Source organism: Heloderma suspectum, chromosome 10 (genome assembly GCF_057233095.1).
Source record: "Heloderma suspectum isolate Gila_16-S chromosome 10, 16-S_ref, whole genome shotgun sequence".
NCBI lineage: Eukaryota > Metazoa > Chordata > Lepidosauria > Squamata > Helodermatidae > Heloderma > Heloderma suspectum.
Window position 1 is genome coordinate 24,272,139 of NC_139467.1, and position 20,015 is coordinate 24,292,153.

Below are 20,015 nucleotides of genomic sequence, written 5' to 3' on the forward strand. Positions count from 1 at the left end.
TTTACAATTTAGCCTATGGGAGGGAATGCACATTTTTGGCCATTTTTTTAATTTTGCATATTTTTCTAGAACAGAAGTTGTGCAAAATTCAGGAAAGTTAGAAAATCAGTCCGCAAATATGCAGAATCCACCCAAAGGTGAGGGGGGGGGGAGCCAGTCCCCTGTGGAATCCATGGGTCGGATTCATGAAAATCCAAACTCATTTGGTTCTATTGCAGATTTCTCTGACATCCCTTGTCTTGCTCTGGTATAGGATGGTAGAGGAATGTGTTCCTGTGTTCAAATGCACTGAAAGGCAAAGACAGAATTTGAAATGGATGAACATCTCATTAAAAGTAATCAACAGCTTGCCCATCTAAATGCACATCCAAAGTGCATCCAAATCATGCCAACAGTTCCTAAAGGCAAGGATGTTGGAAATTCCGTGCCATTTCCATGGCTATCTGAAACCATGTGACAAAAAGGCAGAAGATTCTGGAGAAATAAAAGGACAGGTTTCCCACACCCCTGCATCCTCATAAATAAATGACTGCCAAACAGGCCAAAAGTGATATGTTGGGACTTTAAAATTTATTCCAACATGCTATTTTTTAAAAAATATGCTCAGACTGAGTAGACAGTCCGAACTGTAGTAAAGGCAATATACGTGTAAAAACTTTTTTTTTCATTCACAGTACAGATGTCATTTACAATAAGGGTCACAAACATCAAATGCTGAGTATTTTTTCTCTTTTTTAAAACATTATATTCTGTGCTTTTCACCTGCAATTTTTTTTGCACTCTTTTAACCATACAGACATTGCAAGATGCAAATGTAGAAACTGAATTGAAAATAAAAATTACAGGCAAAACTACCAAATTACACTGTACTCTGAGTCTGTACATATTTACAGTACCTTTTTGGAATGTATTGCCATTTTTAAGAACATATAGAAACTTTCTAAAGACTATTCCACTTACAGAATACATACACCTTTTAGAAAAAAAGGCAAATATTTATCTTACATGAGACCATGTATATTAAATTTGCGTACACGTCATCAATATTATTAATATTTTACATTACATTTACTAAAGTGAGCATAAGTGCCATAATATTTCAAGAATGAAAACTTGTTTTTATGCCATCATTAGGACCCAAATTTGGTATTTTCTTAAAAAATATTTTACCTTTTAATTCACAAATACTGTGCAATAACAGGACAAACAACAACAACAACAACAACATAAGGAACTCACAGTTAAATCAAGTGCTGAAAAAAATAAAAGGGGGCAAAAGTATTGAAAAATATACAACAGAAGGGCTAGATCACAATGCCATACACTTAGCTCAAAAGTGTTTTATCAGTATCAAGAACACAATAGCTTTAATGCCTTTTAAAAGCCAGTCGCAATGACTTGGCATTATAATTTTTAAATGGTGGGCCAGGCATTGGAAAACAGGGGGCTTCCACCTATAAAGGCTCAATGGGCTGGATACAATGTGATTGGAGATCACACAGAACTATAGTTTAATGGAACGAGAACAACCTGTAGCAAGCCTGGGGCTCATACACTCCACTCCATCCCTCCCCCTCCTATGCAGCTGTGAGGAGTTTGGAAGCTGATTTTGATTAACCACAGCTTGTTGTGTTGTCTTAACCCAACAAAGTGATTAATCTTAACTATGGTTTGTTTGAAACAAGCCAATTTGAAATGGTGGTTTATGAAACTGGCTTGTTTCAACAAATCATATTTAAGATTAACCACAGTTTAGGGTTTGGACATAAACTAGACTGTGGTTAATCTAAACTACAATCAGAAGCTTCTGAACTCCTCCTTGCAGTTTTGCTGGAGGAGAGGGGAGGAATGAACACGACAGTCCAAGGCCCACTACAGGTCATTCTCATCATGCTAAACTATTGTTTAGCATGACATCTGAATGTGGCCAGAGTCTAGGCATATTTTGGTGATGGAAAGGTTTGTCCACCAGTTGATTTCTTCATGGTATGATCACCTTTCCTGGAATATACCGAGGACCCCAACACGCTCTATCCTAGCCAGAGTGAATAGTCTTCCATTTACATTTATTGAGAAGTTATGATCATTCTGGCATGGCTGCAATCTGTTTCTCCCCTCCCCCACCCTTCAAATATATCTTGTTGATCTAATCTCAAATTGGGGAAGGGAGGTTTTGAGGGGGGGTTATTTAGTTACTTTTCTTAGGTTGAAAAAACATCTAAAGAGCCAACCACAAATATAAACAGAAAATGTGTTTTGCTCGCAGTTTGCCATTTTTGAGGACTGTCAACCATCTCAGGTATAAAGGCCAGATATTGCTTAAAGAAAATCTCAAATGAAATCAAATTGAGTCTTACCCAAGTAAATCTGTCAGCACAATCCAGAGGCTCCAAAGTGCCTCTGGAGTAACAGGGTGGCAGAAGAAGCCATAATGATTTCAACAGAGGATGGTCCTTGTATTTGTATGGATCACTGACCAATATGGAAGTGAATGGGGCAACCATGATCATAGGAAAGTCCAAGTGGGACACCAGATCATAGCCAGGGTCTTTATTTAGCTTACACTGAATACTTTGATTTCACTGGGTTGTGGGGTATTCAACACCAGTAGACTTTTAATGGCCAGGATGTCTCCTAAGAGACGCTTCAGGTCCAGTGCCAAGCCATGCTTTGTCATAATGTCTGAACCAATATCTTCCACAAACCATGGCTGTCCAGTGGCGTCCATGTCAGGATCTGAAATCACAGGATCTTGACAGTTTGGACAAGCTGTGGCTTGGCATTACATCTGAACCAACAAACCAGGGCTTGTGCCATTCCTCTGTCCTCCGAATCCACTGTTTGGGATAGGATCTACACATTCTCAAGGAAGGCAGAAGGAAGAGAGAAATCACACAAACCATGGTTTTCCTGTACATCTGCAATACAAATCATGGTTTGTAGTCTGAGGCTGCAGTCCTATGCCCACTTGCCTGGGAGTAAGCCCCATTAAAACTAATGGGGATAACTTCTGAGTAAGACAGGTATAAGATTGAACAGTAAATTATAGTTAGAACAAACCATGATTTGGTGTTATTATGGCCAAACCAACCAATTATGTGACATCAGCTTCAATTAACTCAGATTACTAGGTAGATGACCTAATGTTTTTAAAACTCTGGCCTTTAATGAACAGTCCAAATGACTTTATGCAGCCAAGAGAAGTAGTTAGGTTAGTGGCTCTCACAACATTGGAAAATCAGGCAAGTATATAAAGGTGCTTAAATATAAAGTCTTTCATGGATTATAAATCTAGTAATAAAGCACTCTGAAAATAAAAAGCAATCAATTCTCCTTGATGCCATCAACATATTCAAATATATTTTTGTCTTTGTCTCTTTGGCCTGTAAATAGATAAAAATAGGAAGGGCTCTCTGAAATACCAAAGGGAGTGCTCAGAAACAAACAAACAAAGAGACCTTGCCCCTTCAAAAAAATTTCTAAAGGGTTTTGATGCAAAATTACTTTCCAGAAAAATTATTATTATTATTATTATTATGAACGCAAAGCTATGCCAAACTAGTAAGTAATTCTAGAAATAGTCTACAGAATGTACAATCCAATCATATGCATGTTTACTCTGAAGTAAATGTCATTATGTTCAGTGAAATTTGCTCCTAAAGGTGTATGCAATTGCAGACATAGGATGTGTATGTGTGTGTGTGTATTTGAATCCTTTGTTGCAAACATGATTAAAAGGTTATATCTGAAAAACAAATCTACCTTTTTGCAGCAAAAGAATACAAGATGGAATCTGCCAGAGATCTCCTCAGCCTGAAAACACGATAGGGGACACTTTGTGGCATGGCTGTCTCCTTAGGCATTCGTTACAGCACCGCACTGCAGGGACCATGCAACAGCTCTGCAACCGTCCCAGAACTTTACCTTCAGTGGGGCAGTTTAAGTGCTTTGGGTTAAGCACATTCTTAAGGCTTTGCTAGGTCTGCTTAGAGTGCTCAGCACCTTGCAGTTTGAGCCCTTAGTATGTTTAGTAGCTTGCCGTAAGGAGAGCCCAGCTCCACCTGGCCAGCAGCCAAGTGCACTTGGTTAGCCACCAAGAAATGCCCCAGAGACACCCAGGAGTCTGGTTGGTTGTCAGTGATGATGGGTGGAAGGGAATCACTGCACTCAGTTATTTGCCTGCATTGCACAGTATCTCAAAGCTTGTTCACATGCGAGGCTTAGACAGACCTTGGCTTAAATTAGTCTATGATGGGAATGTAAAACAAAACAAAACCGGACATCGGCGAGAATGTCAATTCGATTCTTTTATTTCTCTCTCCCGCTCTCCCCATTCCTGCAATCACAACTGGTGCCAATCATGCAAGAGAGGTTCAAGGCCCATTTAAGCCTTGTGATAACAAGACTCAGGACACCATCATCTGAGCCAAGGTTGGAGAACCTGACATTGCACTGACATTGCAGAAAGGGCAAAAACAAAAATGATCACAGGCAGATACGCTGGCCTGAATGTTCAGGAAGTAGGCACGCTACATCAGATCCAAACCAGGAAGAAAAGAGGAGTTCAAGTATAGCCACTGGTACAAGGAGAAGGAAACAAGACATTGACATCCAAAGCCACAGCGCTTCAGGGTGGTGTCTTGGGTGCTCTGCCTGTCAGCCTACTCAAGCAGCATCATGATCCCATGTCAACTAACCTTGGTCTCCATTCCTTCTCCCCAGATGCAAATGCCCTTGGTGAAATAATACATAGAAGACAGTGTTCCATTTGCAGTGCTAGCCTGCCCCCTGTTGGATGCATGTTTGCACTGCAACGTGGACAAAACATCCCTCGACAAATTCTAAGAGGATAAAAAACTGCAAGAGCAAATACACCCAGACAGTTGTTGTTGTTGCTGTTGATGTTATTAGCTCTGGGTTGTTTACAGATTCCATCAGAAAATGGGAAGGAAACTTAACTGCCAGTGCACCCAAAGAAGAGAGAGAGAGAAAAGAGAAAAATAAAAACTGAAGGCTGAAATCTGAGTGCCATGTTACATTGGATCTAGCCCCCAAACAAAACCAGGTACACTTAGAGCATGAATGGATCATAGATGCACAGGTGCCCAATAATGCCTCATACACAATTTCAATACGGAAAACCATTTGGTCCGCAAAGGGCTGTATGGAAAGTAGGTTAGTGAAGGAGTGAGGGAGGGAAATGAGGGGAAATAAACCACCTGAAATGGCAGGGAATTCAAAGCCACATGGAGGCAAGATGCTGCTTTCCAGCCCTGCCCACAGAGGGTCTGATCCTGGGCTTGCTCCTTCAATGAAGCCCGTTGGTAACACTGTGGATCCTTTGACATTAATGTAAGTGTGGTACCAATTTCCATTGGAGCCAGACTTCAATGCAAAGTTAGCTGTTCGTTCCCCCATGGCCTGTTGAAAAAGGGGATTGTACTGGACCTTCAATAAGGCCTCCAGTGTAGACTCAACAGCAAGATCATACTGTTCCTTAGCACTGAAAGAGGTATTGGACGCAGAACGAAACAAAGAAAAAACATTGTAGACCATGAATAAAGTTTTCCAGCGAACTCTGAAATTCCAGCGTTGGTTTGGCACCTCCACAAGATCAATGTTATTTTGACCCCCCCAGCATCCTGTTGTCCTTAAGTTACCTAATGCAATACATTAAATGATACGTCACATCAGAAGATTATTCAACTCAAATCCCACCCATGTTTTTCACCTATGCAATGGCAACAGTTCATGGCTTTTCAAGCCTGCCTTAAAAAAAATGACCTTGTTCAGGATTTCATTTTATTTGCACTTTTTTTTTTTTTTAGGGTGGGTGGGTGGGGAGCATGCATGTAATAAACTGGAACATCTCCGAAAGAAGAAAGGACCGGTCCATTGGTTAAATATTTGTGGGACAGATTTTGCCTAGTTAATTGTGAAAAGTGTTTGTACAGACTCCGTACAGAACAAGAGACTCTCCAAACAAGCACTGCACTTTCTACCCGTTACCAACGGGCTTCACTTTCTATCTACCAGAGTAAACATGTGTTTAAACAGTTGCACTTTTGAGATGGTATTAACATGGCAGAGGTGCATAGCTCTGGCATGATCAATTCTTTTTATACAGCATCACAGTTTGATTAGTGGTTGGAGCTATTATACTCCTCTGGATGGCCTCTTTTTATAATTGTACTATGAATAAGTTAAAAAAGAAAACACAAGCCCATTTGCTAAACAATTGCCATTGAAACCTATTGACTGGAAATACTGAAAGACCCACTATAGGCTAACAATTGTAGTATTTCATTCAAATTGCAGGAGGGGGGGATAAATTATGTAAATATTTTAAATAAAGCCCCTTATTTTCTTTTTTGTTGTCTCTGTGCAGTTGCACACATAGATGAGAATAAAGATGGACATGTCTAAGACAATCCTGGAACCAGAAATCAGACATGGTTCAGGCTGAAAGAACCATAAGCATGAACTTCGCCTCGATTGATGGGAAAATCCCTGTTAATGGCTTGAACCACAGCCGAATTCCAGGTTCCCTGGCTACTTTTCCTTCTAGTAGAGCTTTCCCCAACCTGGTGGCCTCCAAAATGTGATGGGCTACAACATCTGTCCCCACTAGCCAGCATGGCTAATGCCCATGCTAGCTGGAGATGATGAGAGCTGTAGTCCAACACATTCTAGAGCAGGGGTCCTCAAACTTTTTGAACCAATGGGCACAACTGGGAATTTGAGAAACCTCTGTGAGCATCACCACAAAATGTATTTGAAGGAGGATGTGGCTAGTCACATAATGGCTGTCATGGGGGCCTGGCTAGTCAAAAGGGAGCTAAAGTGGTTGTGACAGGGGGAGAAACGGTGAGGCTACAGGAAAGGAGGGGGAAGTAGCAAGGCAAAGGGGTAGAGGAGAGAAAGACCAAGGCTAGAGGCTAGGAGGGGGAGAAATGGTGAACTAGAGGTGGGGGGGGAGAAATAATGAGGCTAGAGGCTGGGAGGGAGGGGGAAATAGGAAGGCAAAGTGATGAAGGGAAGAGAAAGACCAAGGCTAGAGGCTATAAAGGAAGAGAAAGAAGAATGCCTGGGAAATTTTCCAAGGTGTTTATTATTATTATTATTTCTTTAAGGGGCAGGGAGTTGAGAGCTTTATGGGCACCATTGGAGATCCCCATGGGTGCTATGGTTGGGGACCCCTGTTCTAGAGGGTGCTGGGTGGAGGATTGCTGCTTGATCAGATCACCCATGTGTAAGACTGCACAGATGACTACGTCAAGGAAACCAATTATAGGTAAACAGCCTTTTGTTTATTCCCCCGCCCCTTGCAATTTCCAAAAGTAGGCTTAGAGGAGATTTTCTGTGTAGGAAGCATGGCAGCGGGGTGGGGGGGGGGTAAAATGCTTCCTAAGCTGAGAGTTTATTTCTCAAACTTGAAAGTGAGTTTCCAGAAAGTGAGATTCCAGGGGGGCACATGGGCCCAGGGTCCATAGCTGAGCCTCTTGCTTTAGAGGTGGGTGACAGGCACCCCGTGGGGATTGTGCGTATGTGTTGAAGCAGCAGCCAGTCATGGAATGTCAGTATTAAAGCAAGAACGGCTGCTGGAAAGCCAAGATCTACTACCTCATCCTCAGAAGTTTTTTGTTTTACATTCAATACATTCCTATTTCCTTGCAATTTCAGGGTGTCCCCCGCCCCGAGGGGGCACGTCTGTGTGTCCCTTTTTTAAAAAGTGCTTTTGAGGGTTGTATGTAAGGGTGGCACATTGTCAGATGCTTCGTGTGTGGGGGATGGGGGGGGATTTTCTTTCACCACCATCAGGGCCTCCCCATACAAAATAAGTGCTAGTTCCATTTACAGTTCAAAAGTAAACACTTTTTTTTTCCAGATTAGCACAGTCGCAGCTGTCCTTAAAGCACATTTATAGGCAACCCAAGTAATGCAAAGAATAAAAGGAATAATTATAAAATAACAAGCACTTTGCCACATATTAAATAAAGCAAGTAATAAATAGGGGTGTCTTGGCGGGGTTGTAACTGTCTGTACATGAGAACGGGGTTGGTCCCCTCCCCCCCAATCACTCAATCAATATCTTTTAAGAGGTTTTCAGTGCAACCTTTGGAAACCATTCTTTACCCTTTCCTGTCTGCATTGGTCAAGCCCATAGGAACAGACATCATCATGGCAATGGGAGACACAGTCTAATAAACCCCTTTCCAAAATTCTCTCTAAAAAATAATAATAAAAAAATCATAGCTTCTATTTGTTTGCGTATTTCAAGCAACGCCAGCAACACAAAAAGGTATAGAAAAAGGCACAGGTACATGTGGAAATAATACCAGACCAAAACAAAAGAAAAACAAAACGGCAACAGTCTCTGTGGGTTTGGTCGTATGCTAGAGAGTCTTTCCTTTAGCAATGATTATTCTAAAAGATCTGTTTTTGTTTGTTTGTTTGTTTGACTTGGGAAGCCTGCGACAAAAGATGGAGGGAGGGTTCAAGTACTTCTTGGATTGTTATCCACTTGCCTTTCCCTTAGGCCGAAGCCTGCTTGCTCCAAGGGTGGGCTTCTCCTCCTATGTGGCCCCCCTTGCGGGGCTGGCTCTCCTGAGAGGTTCCTTCTCCTGACGGAGAGCAGACAGGAGGACTGGCTGGATGTGGGCTCCAACAAGCAGCCAGTGCTGCTGCTCCTGTCCAGCGTCTGTGTGGGGAAGTCTGAGAGAAAAGTGCAGGTGGGTTCAAAGGACGTGCTTCGGCTGCTGCGCTTTTTCTTCCCCTTCTTGCCTGAGAGTTCTTCCCCGCTGGCCGGAGGCTCGGGAGAGGGCTCTTCCTCTGGACATGAACTCTCTCGGGCGGCCGTGCAGCATTCCTGCTCTGAGCCGCCAGGTTCGGCACAAGTTTTTACCCTGTATTTCTTCTCCTTGGCTGCCTTTTGCTGAAGCTCGCGAGTCCTTACTTTCTCTTCCAAGTGGCTGCTGCTCTGAAGCGGTGGGGTTGCTGATGATGAAGGAGTTCCGTGGACGTCTTGGGTTTCTCTGCTCCTTCCTTTAGTTGGGCTGAATTCGGAGAAGTGGCCACCCGGGGCAAAGTAGCTGGCTTGCAGGGACATCACTGACCTGTGCCCCAAGCTGGGATGGCTGCTGGGTCTAGCCTGGACCATCTGGATGCCCCCAATTGGGATCATAGGGCACGGGCTCCTGGGTAGGTGCTGGGAGTGCAATGGGAGATGACTGAAGATATAGTCTTCCACTCGGCTTGGAGCATGGACGTGTATTTCATGGGGCGATTGCGAACGTCTTACACGGAGATGCTGAGTGAGGCCCGGTGAACTTGTTGGGCTCCTGGATTCTGTCTTCTGTAATGACAGGATTTATTTATTTGTTTGTTTCTATACTGCCCGATAGCTGAAGCTCTCTGGGCGGTTCACAAACATTAAAAGCACAAAGTGCTGCACAAAACAATATAAAATAGGGAAGCTTAAAACCACAGTATAACAGTACAACCAGAATAAAACCCAGCAGCAATGCAGAGGTTTAAAATACAGCCTTAAAAGACCAGAGCTAAAAGACTAGGAAGCTAAAATGCTAAAATACTGGGAGAATAAAACGGTCTTCACCTGGCGCTGGAAGGAGTACAATGTAGGTGCCAGGCAAACCTCTCTGGGGAGCTCATTCCACAGCCATGGGGCCACAGCACAAAAGGCCCTCTTCCTGGTTGCCACCTGCCTCACTTCCTTTTGCAGGGGCTCACAGAGAAGGACAACTGAGGATGATCTTAGGGTCTGGGCAGGAGATTTTGTTTTTGTTTTTTAAGTACTAGTCAACTTATAAGGCTGGAGCGAAGGTGCCATACTCAGGCCCGGGAAGCCAAATCCAGGCCTCCAGGGGTCCTAACTTGGCCCTCCAGGGTTCCCCAGATGGCCACACACCCTTCCCCTGGCCCCATCCACTTTCCGTCAACCACCAATTGTTTGGCGGTTTTCTGGCTTTTGTGCCATGTTTTCTCCATTCTAGAAGGGTGCAATGCCTCTCATGCATCTTCATTCCTGGCAGTAAGAGTTCTAAGCTAATACATGCTGGAATTTTGGTCCTACCCTCTTTGGCAGTCAGCTCCACCCACCAGTGGAATGCAGCCTCCGAGAGTTTCTACTTCGTAGGGACATCAGTGAACAGATGTGGACAGAAGAACTGACATGGTTTTAGAAAGGATCTCTTAATTCAGAATACAAACAACTAGAGGAGGGCAATGATAAATAAACTCTGCCCTCTATTGCAGGGGTAGGCAGTGATCCCTCAGATCCTTTTCTTGGCACCCATCAAGGTGCCCCACCTGTCCAACTTTTTTTTTTTTTAATAACACATTTTCTTACTGGATGCTGGGATCACTGCAGATCAAAGTGAGGGCCTCCAGCCAGTGTCATCTTCATTTCCCATGAATTCCTCTGGGACATCCATGGGGCTCAGAGACATTCTTAGAAAATGAAGAAGGCTGGTGGCTGCAGGCCAATGCTTTCCTCTGCAGTGCATCTAGCCATCAAGAAGATGGTGCCCAGGGCAGCTTCTCAAATGGCCAAATGTTCCCATGGGCCCAAAACAGTTGCCTAGCCCAGCTCTCATGGATCTGGTTAGCTTTCTCTCTCTGTCCATCCTTTAAATAGTCCCCCCCCCAACACACACAAAGTAAATAGAGGTGGCTTCACTGTGGCAACCCACTTTAGGTTGGGCATAATCAATTTGCAGTCTCCTGACCCACTACTTGAAGTCCAAAGACGTAGAGCTTACCAGTTTAGGTTCTTCATACAGCTCCATGTTTTTGCTGTGGGACCTGTGAGGTAGAGGCACCGAAGACGATATTCCATGCTGAGTTTTGCACGAGCTTTGAACTTTTTCATCAGCTGCCAATTGGCTCCGAGAAGGCAAGTCCTCTCTCCCTGGGGACGGGTACCGTGACGGTGGCTCTGAATAGCTCTGGGACAGCATCTTCTTCATGGATAAGTACCTGGCTGATGACATTTCCCTGCTTGGAGACACACGTCTCACAGGGGAGACCCTTCTCTCCAGTGGAAGGTACATTCGCGACAATGACAGCTCTCTTTTTGGAGAAATGTACCTGCTTGGTGAGAGCTCAAGTCTTGTGGCCAAGCTATGGAGGGAAACTGCTTCTCTCCTTGGAGACATCCGGTGACAGGACATTCCTAGCCCTGGAGAGAGGCTCCTCAGTGAAGATGTTTCTCCAGTAGGTGAAAATCTTTTCGGTGAAGTTTCATTTTTGGTTAACAGGTGCTTTCGAGCCAGTATCGATCGGTTACTACCACCAGTGCCAGCACCAGAGTCCTTGCTTGGGGAACACTTCCTTCTAGGAGAGGTGTCTTTGGAGATGGATAAGTCCATTGCTAAGAGCATCTGTGGCCTTGTGATTGATTCCTTCTCAGCAGGCGCTAGGAGCACACTGGAGGTCAAAACTGGCCGATGAAGTCTTAAGAAGCTGTGGCAAACAGCAACTTCACTGCTATCAGCTGACCATTTCATTTCTGGCCCCAAAGTCTGGTGACTTTGAACAGCATGCTCACTGCTGGAGACAACATCTTCCGCTATGGACAAGACTGTCCTGGTGCCTTTCTCCTGGACAGAGGGAGAACATCTTGGAGAATGCCCTGGGAGGGATGTGTTCTTCATTTCTGAAGCCTCCCTGTAAGGTGGTTCCTCTTGGCTTTCCTCCTCCTGCTCCTCTTCCTCCTCCTCTTCCTCTTCCTCCTCTTCTTCTTCATCATTGTCGTCATCCTCATCAGACTCTTCCAAGTCTGAAAACTGGTGTTCTTCAAGTAGCTCAGATCCCCCCTGCCCTTCTGAATCTTGGAAGAGATCTTCACTGGTTCCTAAAAGGGGAAACAAATAATTAATAAAATAGACACCAGTATCATTATTTATGAAGATATACCTCTATACATGGAGAGTGCAAAAGCTGGTTTGAAACTCAACATTAAAAAAACGAAGATCATGGCATCTGGCCCTATCACTTCCTGGCATATAGAAGGGGAAGAAATGGAAGCAGTGACAGATTTTATTTTCTTGGGCTCCAAGATCACTGCAGACGGTGACTTGTAGCCATGAAATTAAAAGATGCTTGCTCCTTGGGAGGAAAGCTATGGCAAACCTAGACAGCATAGTAAGAAGCAGAGACATCACCTTGCCGACAAAGGTCTGTCTAATCAAAGCTATGGTTTTCCCAGTAGTAATGTATGGCTGTGAGAGCAGGACTATAAGGAAGGCTGAGCGCCGAAGAATGGATGCTTTCGAACTGTGGTGCTGGAGAAGACTCTTACGAGTCCCCTGGACTGCAAGGAGGTCAAATCAGTCAATCCTGAGGGAAATCAACCCTGAGTGCTCATTGGAAGGACAGATACTGAAGCTGAAGCTGAAATATTTTGGCCATCTAATGCGAAGAGAAAACTCTCTGGAAAAGACCCTGATGCTGGGAAAGATTGAAGGCAAAAGGAGAAGGGGACAGCAGAGGATGAGATGGCTAGATAGCATCACCGATGCAATGAATATGAACTTGAGCACGCTCCGGGAGAAAGCGCAGGACAGGAAGGCCTAGCGTGCTATGGTCCATGGGGTCACGAAGAGTCGGACACGACTGAACGACTGAACAACCTCTATACACACACAGTCAGAACAACCATATCTTTGGATACAACAGGAGGTAAACTCTGCTGTGTTCTGTAAGGCTAATGATGGTACAAGGGAGCTTGAAAAGTGAACTCTCCCCATGCAAAAGCTCTGACCCATTTCAAATCTGCCTCAGATTCCTTTCAGCTGGGTTTGAGTTGAAATAGGATTCACATATTCAGTTTCTCATTCTTCCAGTCTTGAGTTCGGTTCTTCCCAAACTTTGAGATTTTCCCCAGTCTTACGTTCAGTTCTTCCCGAAGTTTGAGAAATTTGAATGAAAATTTATACACGTTACAAAATACCCAGTTATAAACATATTTTACATACATGCATATACATTTCTAAAATACATAATAGTCTAAATGTATTTCGGTATGTCTTTTGAGCTGAAAACTGTACAGCAAAATTCAGAGTAGTGCAAAATCTGAAGGACAATTTGGTTCTGATCTGCACAGTAGTCTGGGAGGTGTGGATCAGGTCAGTTTGGAGCAGAACTTGCAAAAATCTAATCCCTCAAGCAACCCTACTCCAATATTACGTTATTATTTGGTTGTTTTCACTGACAGTCAAGGTATTTCAGCATGAATGCTTATTCATCTGGATGACAGATGGATGATTTATGTGCACATCCTCATTCTCGACGTTGCTCTCCAACAGAGAGACACGGTCAGAATAAGCATGAGCAAAACTGTTGGGTAGAGAACTGCGCCAGTTGGATCAAATGGGAAACATTTCAGGATGAGCGATATGGGCGATTTAAAAGAGTCTTTATGTACTACAAGAAGCAAAGCAAGTGGACTAAAATCTCATTTAAGGGACTATATAAGCAAACTTTCCACTGCACTTGTTTCAGTGCAATGGAAATAAATAAATGATGTTATATCCTCAGGATGACAGCAGGGTGGCCATATGGCCTGTTATACAGTCCTCTATTGAAAGGGTTGCCAGAGGACTGTCCTCTATGAGAGGGCATCCTTTCTTTGAAGGGCTGTCCTGTCCAATTCTGGTTTAAAGATAAAGAACAATAAGAACAGTTAGCACCTGGCCTGCAGACTGAACAGGTAGGTGCACACAGCTCAGCTGGTCACAGCCACACTAAGGCGAGATGTACTGTATTTTTATTTAAATAATAATTATTTCTACATTTGCATCTATACATATCAATATCTATTAGCATATGCAAAATTTACACAAATCATGGTCCTCTATTCTGGTGGTGCATTTCTTCTTTCTGATTCATAATCAGCCACCCTAGTTGACAGGACAGCCTGACTGAGTGTGCAGTCCCTGCAATCTCCTTTAAAAAAACAAAAACAAACAAGAACCAAGAAACATCCCCCCCATCTTTATTTTACATTCTCCTCCTTCGTGAACAGCCTCCGTGATACAAACACAAGCACATTTAAGCTAGAGAAGGAAATGAGTAGTGTGAGATACACACACACACACACACACACACACACTAAAATTGCAAGCCTTGCTTGCATGAGGCAGTGAAGCCAAGACAGCTAAACACATACCAGTGGACAGGTGTGCAGCCAAGATCAACAGACGGGGGAGGATTCCAGTCCAAATACCAGTGAGATCAGCTCTCACGACAGAACTCTGCAGGTGTCCAGGGACTGAGTGGGGAGGTGTAAAGAAGGACCCCTAGACCAGGCTTTCAAATAAAGGACCAGGAGGCCTCAGACTGCCACTTAGGTGGATTCAGCCATGCAACGCTCTGATCACGAGACAGCATTGTGGTGGGCTTCTACTAAGTCTTCAAGACTCTTTCAGAAAGGAGATCTCCGCCTGCTGCCCCAAGCATCCTCTCCACTTTTGTAAGCAGAGCAAACCCTCCACCAGCTTGGAGATTTGAATCACTGCCAAGACACTGACACACTGCCTTGTTCTCAGTGCATCACCGTTAGCCCAGCACGGATGTGGGAAATGACTGACAGGCCAAGGTAATTAGCAAACAAAATGGTCCCTTGCAGAGACCACGCCAAGCCCTACCGGCTCTGGCATTTTCATCCTACAGTCATCCACAGCACGAACCGGAGTTGTGATTTTGCAGGCTTTCTGCACACTGCTAAAATGAACCATTTGCTCTGATTTTCCATTCCCCCCGCCCCTAAAAGCTTAAGCGATGCCTTCTTTGTGACATGGCAATTTGGCCCGTGGGCCAGCCAATTTTGTTTGGTACATCCCAGAAAGGAATGTGCATAGGTAGTCAGCTTAATTTATTTATTTTATTTATTAAATTTATTAATCGCCCATCTGACTGGTCACCCAGCCACTCTGGGCGATGTACAACCCACCATAAAACAATTTAAAACAATAAAATTTTACCATAATTTTTTTTTTTTTTAAATACCCTAACCCACCCCAAATGCCTGCCTGAACAACCAAGTTTTTAATGCACGACGGAAGCTCATTAAAGAGGGGGCATGACGGAGTTCCCTAGGGAGGGAGTTCCACAGAGTGGGGGCCACCACAGAGAAGGCCCTCTCCCTCGTCCCCACCAGTCTAGCTGTCCTGGCTGATGGGACAGAGAGAAGGCCATCCGAGGCTGATCTTGTTAAGCGGCCTGTCTGGTGTTGCTGGAGGCGCTCCTTAAGATAGGCTGGGCCGGAACCATATAGGGTTTTAAAGGTCAAAAACAACACCTTGAATTTGGCCCGGAAAACAACTGGTAACCAGTGCAACTCCTTCAGCACTGGAGTGATGTGATCTCGCCGGCGGCTGCCTTTAATCAGGCGAGCCGCCGCGTTCTGTACCAGCTGCAGCTTCCGAACCGTCTTCAAGGGTAACCCCACGTAGAGCCCATTACAGTAGTCTAAACGAGAGGAGACCAGGGCATGTACTACCGATGGGAGCAGATGGTCGGGAAGGAAGGGGCGCAGACGCCGTATCAGATGGAGTTGATACAGCGCTGTCCGGCTCACAGCTGACACCTGAGCCTCCATGGACAGCTGGGAGTCCAAAATGACGCCCAGGCTGCGGACCTGGTCTTTCAAGGGTAGCTGTACCCCATTCAACACCAGGTCAACATCCCCCAGCCTCCTCTTGTCTCCCACCAAAAGTACTTCGGTCTTGTCAGGGTTCAGCTTCAGCTTATTCCTCCCCATCCAGCCACTCACCGTCTCCAGACATTTGGACAGGGATTCTATGGCCAACCTTGGTGAAGATTTGAATGAGAGGTAGAGCTGCGTGTCATCCGCATATTGATGACACTGCACCCCAAACCTCCTGATGATAGCCCCCAGTGGCTTCACATAGATGTTAAATAGCATCGGGGAGAGGATGGAACCCTGTGGCACCCCACAAGTAAGTGGCCACGGGTCCGAAACCTCCTCTCCCAGTGCTACCCTCTGGTACCTGCCGGAGAGGAAGGACCGGAACCACCGCAATACAGTGTTTCCAATGCCCAACCCCTCCAGGCGGTCCAGGAGGATACCGTGGTCAATGGTATCAAAAGCCGCTGAGAGGTCGAGGAGAACAAGGAAGGAGCATTCACCCCTATCCAGAGCCCTCCTCATATCATCCACCAAGGCGACCAAGGCCGTTTCTGTCCCATGCCCAGGCCTGAAGCCCAACTGAAATGGGTCTAGATAATCAGTTTCTTCCAAGTGTGCCTTCAACTGCACCGCCACCACCCGCTCAATCACCTTGCCCAAAAATGGCAGATTTGAGACTGGGCGAAAGTTGTTCAGAACTTGAGGATCCAAGGAGGGCTTCTTTAAGAGCGGTCTTATCACTGCCTCCTTGAGGGCTGATGGCATCACTCCCTCCTCAAGGGAGGCGTTCACCACCGCCTTGATCCCCTCACCCAGTCTCTCTCTGCAGCTCATAATGAGCCAAGATGGGCAAGGATCAAGTAAGCAGGTGGTCGGCCTTACAGATGAAAGCACCTTGTCCACTTCATCAGGAGGAAGAAGCTGGAACCGATCCCACAAAACCGGTTTGCCACAGGCCGCCTCTTGCTCACTAACTGTATCCACAGCGTGCAGAGTAACACACCTAATCTGATCAATTTTATCTGCAAAGTGCCTTGCCAAAGCCTCACAGGAGGCCTTAGAATGCTCCAGTGGTTCCGGAGCCACAGGACCGACCAGGCTCCGGACCACTTGGAACAGCCTCCTGGGGCAGCACTCTGCAGACGCGATGGAGGCAGCATAATATTCCTTTTTTGCTGCCTTCACCGCCACGTGATAGGCTGAAGATATAGCTCTAGCCCGTGTCTGATCGTCTTTGGAGCGAGACTTCTGCCACCGGCGCTCTAGCCGTCTCACCTGTTTCAGAGCTCGTAACCGCGGATTGAACCATGGTGCAGTCCGAGCCCTGTTCAGGGGGAGAGGGCGTTTCGGAGCCACCCGATCTAATGCCCCAGTGATTGCGGCATTCCAGCCACCCACCAGGGTCTCGACCGAGTGGCCGTTGGCATGCCCCAGAGAATCCCCAAGCACGTTCAGGAATCCATTTGGATCCATAAGACACCTGGGGCGGACCATTTTAATGGGTCCTCCACCCCTGCGGAGGGGTTGTGGAACCGAGAAGTCCAACCTCACCAGATAGTGATCTGACCATGACAAGGGGGTTGTGGATATACCCCCGACTTCCAGATCACTCCCCGCTTCTCCAGAAACAAACACAAGGTCTAGTGCATGACCGGCTACATGGGTGGGCCCAGTTAGAATATGGTACAGCTCCCAGGAGGCCATGGTCTCCATGAAGTCCCGAGGTGCTCCTGTGAGGATGGCCTCCGAATGTACGTTGAAGTCCCCCAACACCAGTAAGTTAGGGGACTGTACACGCACATCAGAGACCACCTCAAGCACCTCGGCCAGGGAGTCAGTTTTGCAGCGGGGGTGGACGGTACACGAGCAGAATCCCCAGACTGCCCTTCGGGCCCAACCTCCAGTACATGCACTCAACAACCTTGGTCTCCCGGAGAGGGGGTCTGGTGAAGACCAAGGACTCTCGGTAGATAACAGCCACTCCCCCTCCCCGATCCCCAGCCCTCGGCTGCTGTGCATACGAAAATCCAGCTGGACACATGGCTGCAAGGGTTGGAGCAGCAGCCTCGGCCAGCCAGGTCTCCGTAATACATGCCAGGTCTGCACCCTCATCCAGGATCATGTCATGGATGAGGGAGGTTTTCTGGGTAACAGACCTGGCATTGCAGAGCAGCAAACGAAGGCCAGAAGATGGGGTCACGCCTCCCCCAGCCATCCTTTGGCTCTGGACAGGCCCGGAGCAGGGGACAGATACTACACATCTCTCCCTTGTTCCCCTTACCTGGCATGGCCTGCCCCTAGCGCTCCGCCAGCGCCTGCCGCCCAGCCTCGGTATGTTCTGGCCCCCAACACTCCCCCCACTGCCTCCATCAGGTGGACACATGCCCCCTCGCTCCCGCCTATCAGGCAGGCTACCCACCCCTAAAAACACAACAAAATCCCCCCCAACAAAATAAAACAAACAAACAAAACAATTAAAATCCCCTTAAAAATGCCAGGCAGGAGTCTACAGGGAAGGCCTGGTGGCGGTGGTAGCGGCGACGGCGGCAGCAGCAGGCCCAGCGGCGGCAAGCACGCCTCTTCCCCGGTGGTGGTGGTGGCTTCTCCTGCAGGCCCTGGCTCTCCCAGGCCACCTCAGCCAGCCAGCTTATGTAGCCCCTCCAGGGAGGGGCAGGTGGAGCAGCACAGCTGGCTCGGTACCTGGGGGCCTGGTCCTGCAGGGACTGGCGGTCTTCCAGGCAGAAGTCCACAAGGAAGGCCTGGTGGTGGTGGCAGCGGCGGCAGCAGCAGGCCCAGCGGCGGCAGCAGCAGGCCCAGCGGCGGCGGCAGCAGGCCCAGCGGCGGCGGTGGCAGGCCCAGCGGCGGCGGCAGCAGGCCCAGTGGCGGCAAGCACGCCTCTTCCCCGGTGGTGGTGGTGGTGGCTTCTCCTGCAGGCCCTGGCTCTCCACTGGCTTAAGAGCAGGGAGCGAGTTTTGGGAGGCTCCCGGAGCTCATCAGCTATTCTGAGTAACTTAACAGACTCCGCAACTCCTCCAGCAATCTGACACTGGAGCAGATGTCCGCTGGCTGACACCGCCATGAATGCATCTCCCCTGTGACTGACATGATACTGGGGTGGTGTGTGTGTTTTTTCTCCTTTGCATATTCTTTCCTCCCCAAGGTAACACTCTGGCAACACAGTATCCATTCCAAATTGAGAATGTTTTTGCATGATGCAAAGTGGCAGGAGAAAAAAGTCAAAAGGAGAGTTTGGATCAAGAAAAAAAAAAAAAGGAAAGGAGCCCGTTAAGGCAAAAACCATTTTCAGTTGCTCCAGGGAGATCAAAAGCCACAATGCCTCCTGTCTAAAGGCTGTAAGATTGTAACAAAAGAAAGAGAGCCCTGCTGGATCCTGTTCCTTGGCGGCCAACAAGTTGGAGGAAATGGATCTCTTCTGTTCCTGCTGCTGCTCTCCAGAATGAAGCTGCTTTATAATATATATATATATATATATATATATATATATACACACACACATACATACATACATACATACGCACGCACGCACGCCACCTGTCAGGATACAAATCCAACCAAAATAGAAATATCAGAGAAATCTGCAACAGATTTGAATGAGTGTGGATTTCTATGAATCTGACCTGATCATGTGGCTTCTGAGGTTTGACAGACTTTTTTTCACGTTTGGGAGGGATTTGTGCAAATTCACATTAGCGCGAATTCGCACAAGCAGTTAGCAAAATTCTGGTAAAAAGAATCCGATTCCATAAATGAGGGGATGACAGAACAAAAGATGCCTGCCCATTTGCGAAACACAGATGGAATGGATTTAACAAAATCCGTACGTTGCCAAACCAAGATGGCTTACAAGTCATTTAAAAAATAAAAATAAATAAAATAATGAACTATGTTAACAAAGAATATTTTTTTAAAAAAAAAATTACCAGGATCCTTCCAACAGGGCAGCTGGTCGAAGGTGGCCCTGGGGGCAGGGAGAATTCAGCTGGGATGGGAGAGAGGACATAGCTCAGTGGGGAAGAGGGGCTGTGGCTCAGTGGTAGACCAACCGCTTTTCATGCAGAATGTCCTAGGTTCGATCCCTGGCATCTTCAGGTAGGATGAGGAAGGAATCCTGCCTGAAACCCTGGAGAGCCGCTGCCAGTCATGTTGACAATACTGGGCTAGTATTGCTACTGACTCTGTACAAGGCAGCTTCCTATGTTCCTAGGACCTGGAGTTCTGGTGTTATCCACATCTCCCTCCCTCTTTCTCCTGAAATCCTTCTCACAGAGTTGTTGATGGAGGATGGTCCCAGGGGACTGGGTAGGAGAAATGGTCCAGCTGG

The 20,015-nt window shown here is 46.4% G+C and overlaps 1 protein-coding gene across 1 annotated transcript in view; it reads right to left on the minus strand.

Annotated features, from left to right (window-relative positions):
* Positions 1-480: 480 nt before the first annotated feature.
* The window catches only part of HIVEP3 (HIVEP zinc finger 3), a 386,475-nt gene continuing 366,940 nt past the window's right edge, over positions 481-20,015 (minus strand). The window contains exons 10-11 of the mRNA XM_084815566.1: positions 10,782-11,875; positions 481-9,355 (exon numbers count right to left, since the gene is read on the minus strand). Of these exons, the coding sequence (XP_084671692.1) occupies positions 8,498-9,355; positions 10,782-11,875 (1,952 nt within the window). The 3' untranslated portion in view covers positions 481-8,497. The remainder of the gene's footprint in view (positions 9,356-10,781; positions 11,876-20,015) is intronic.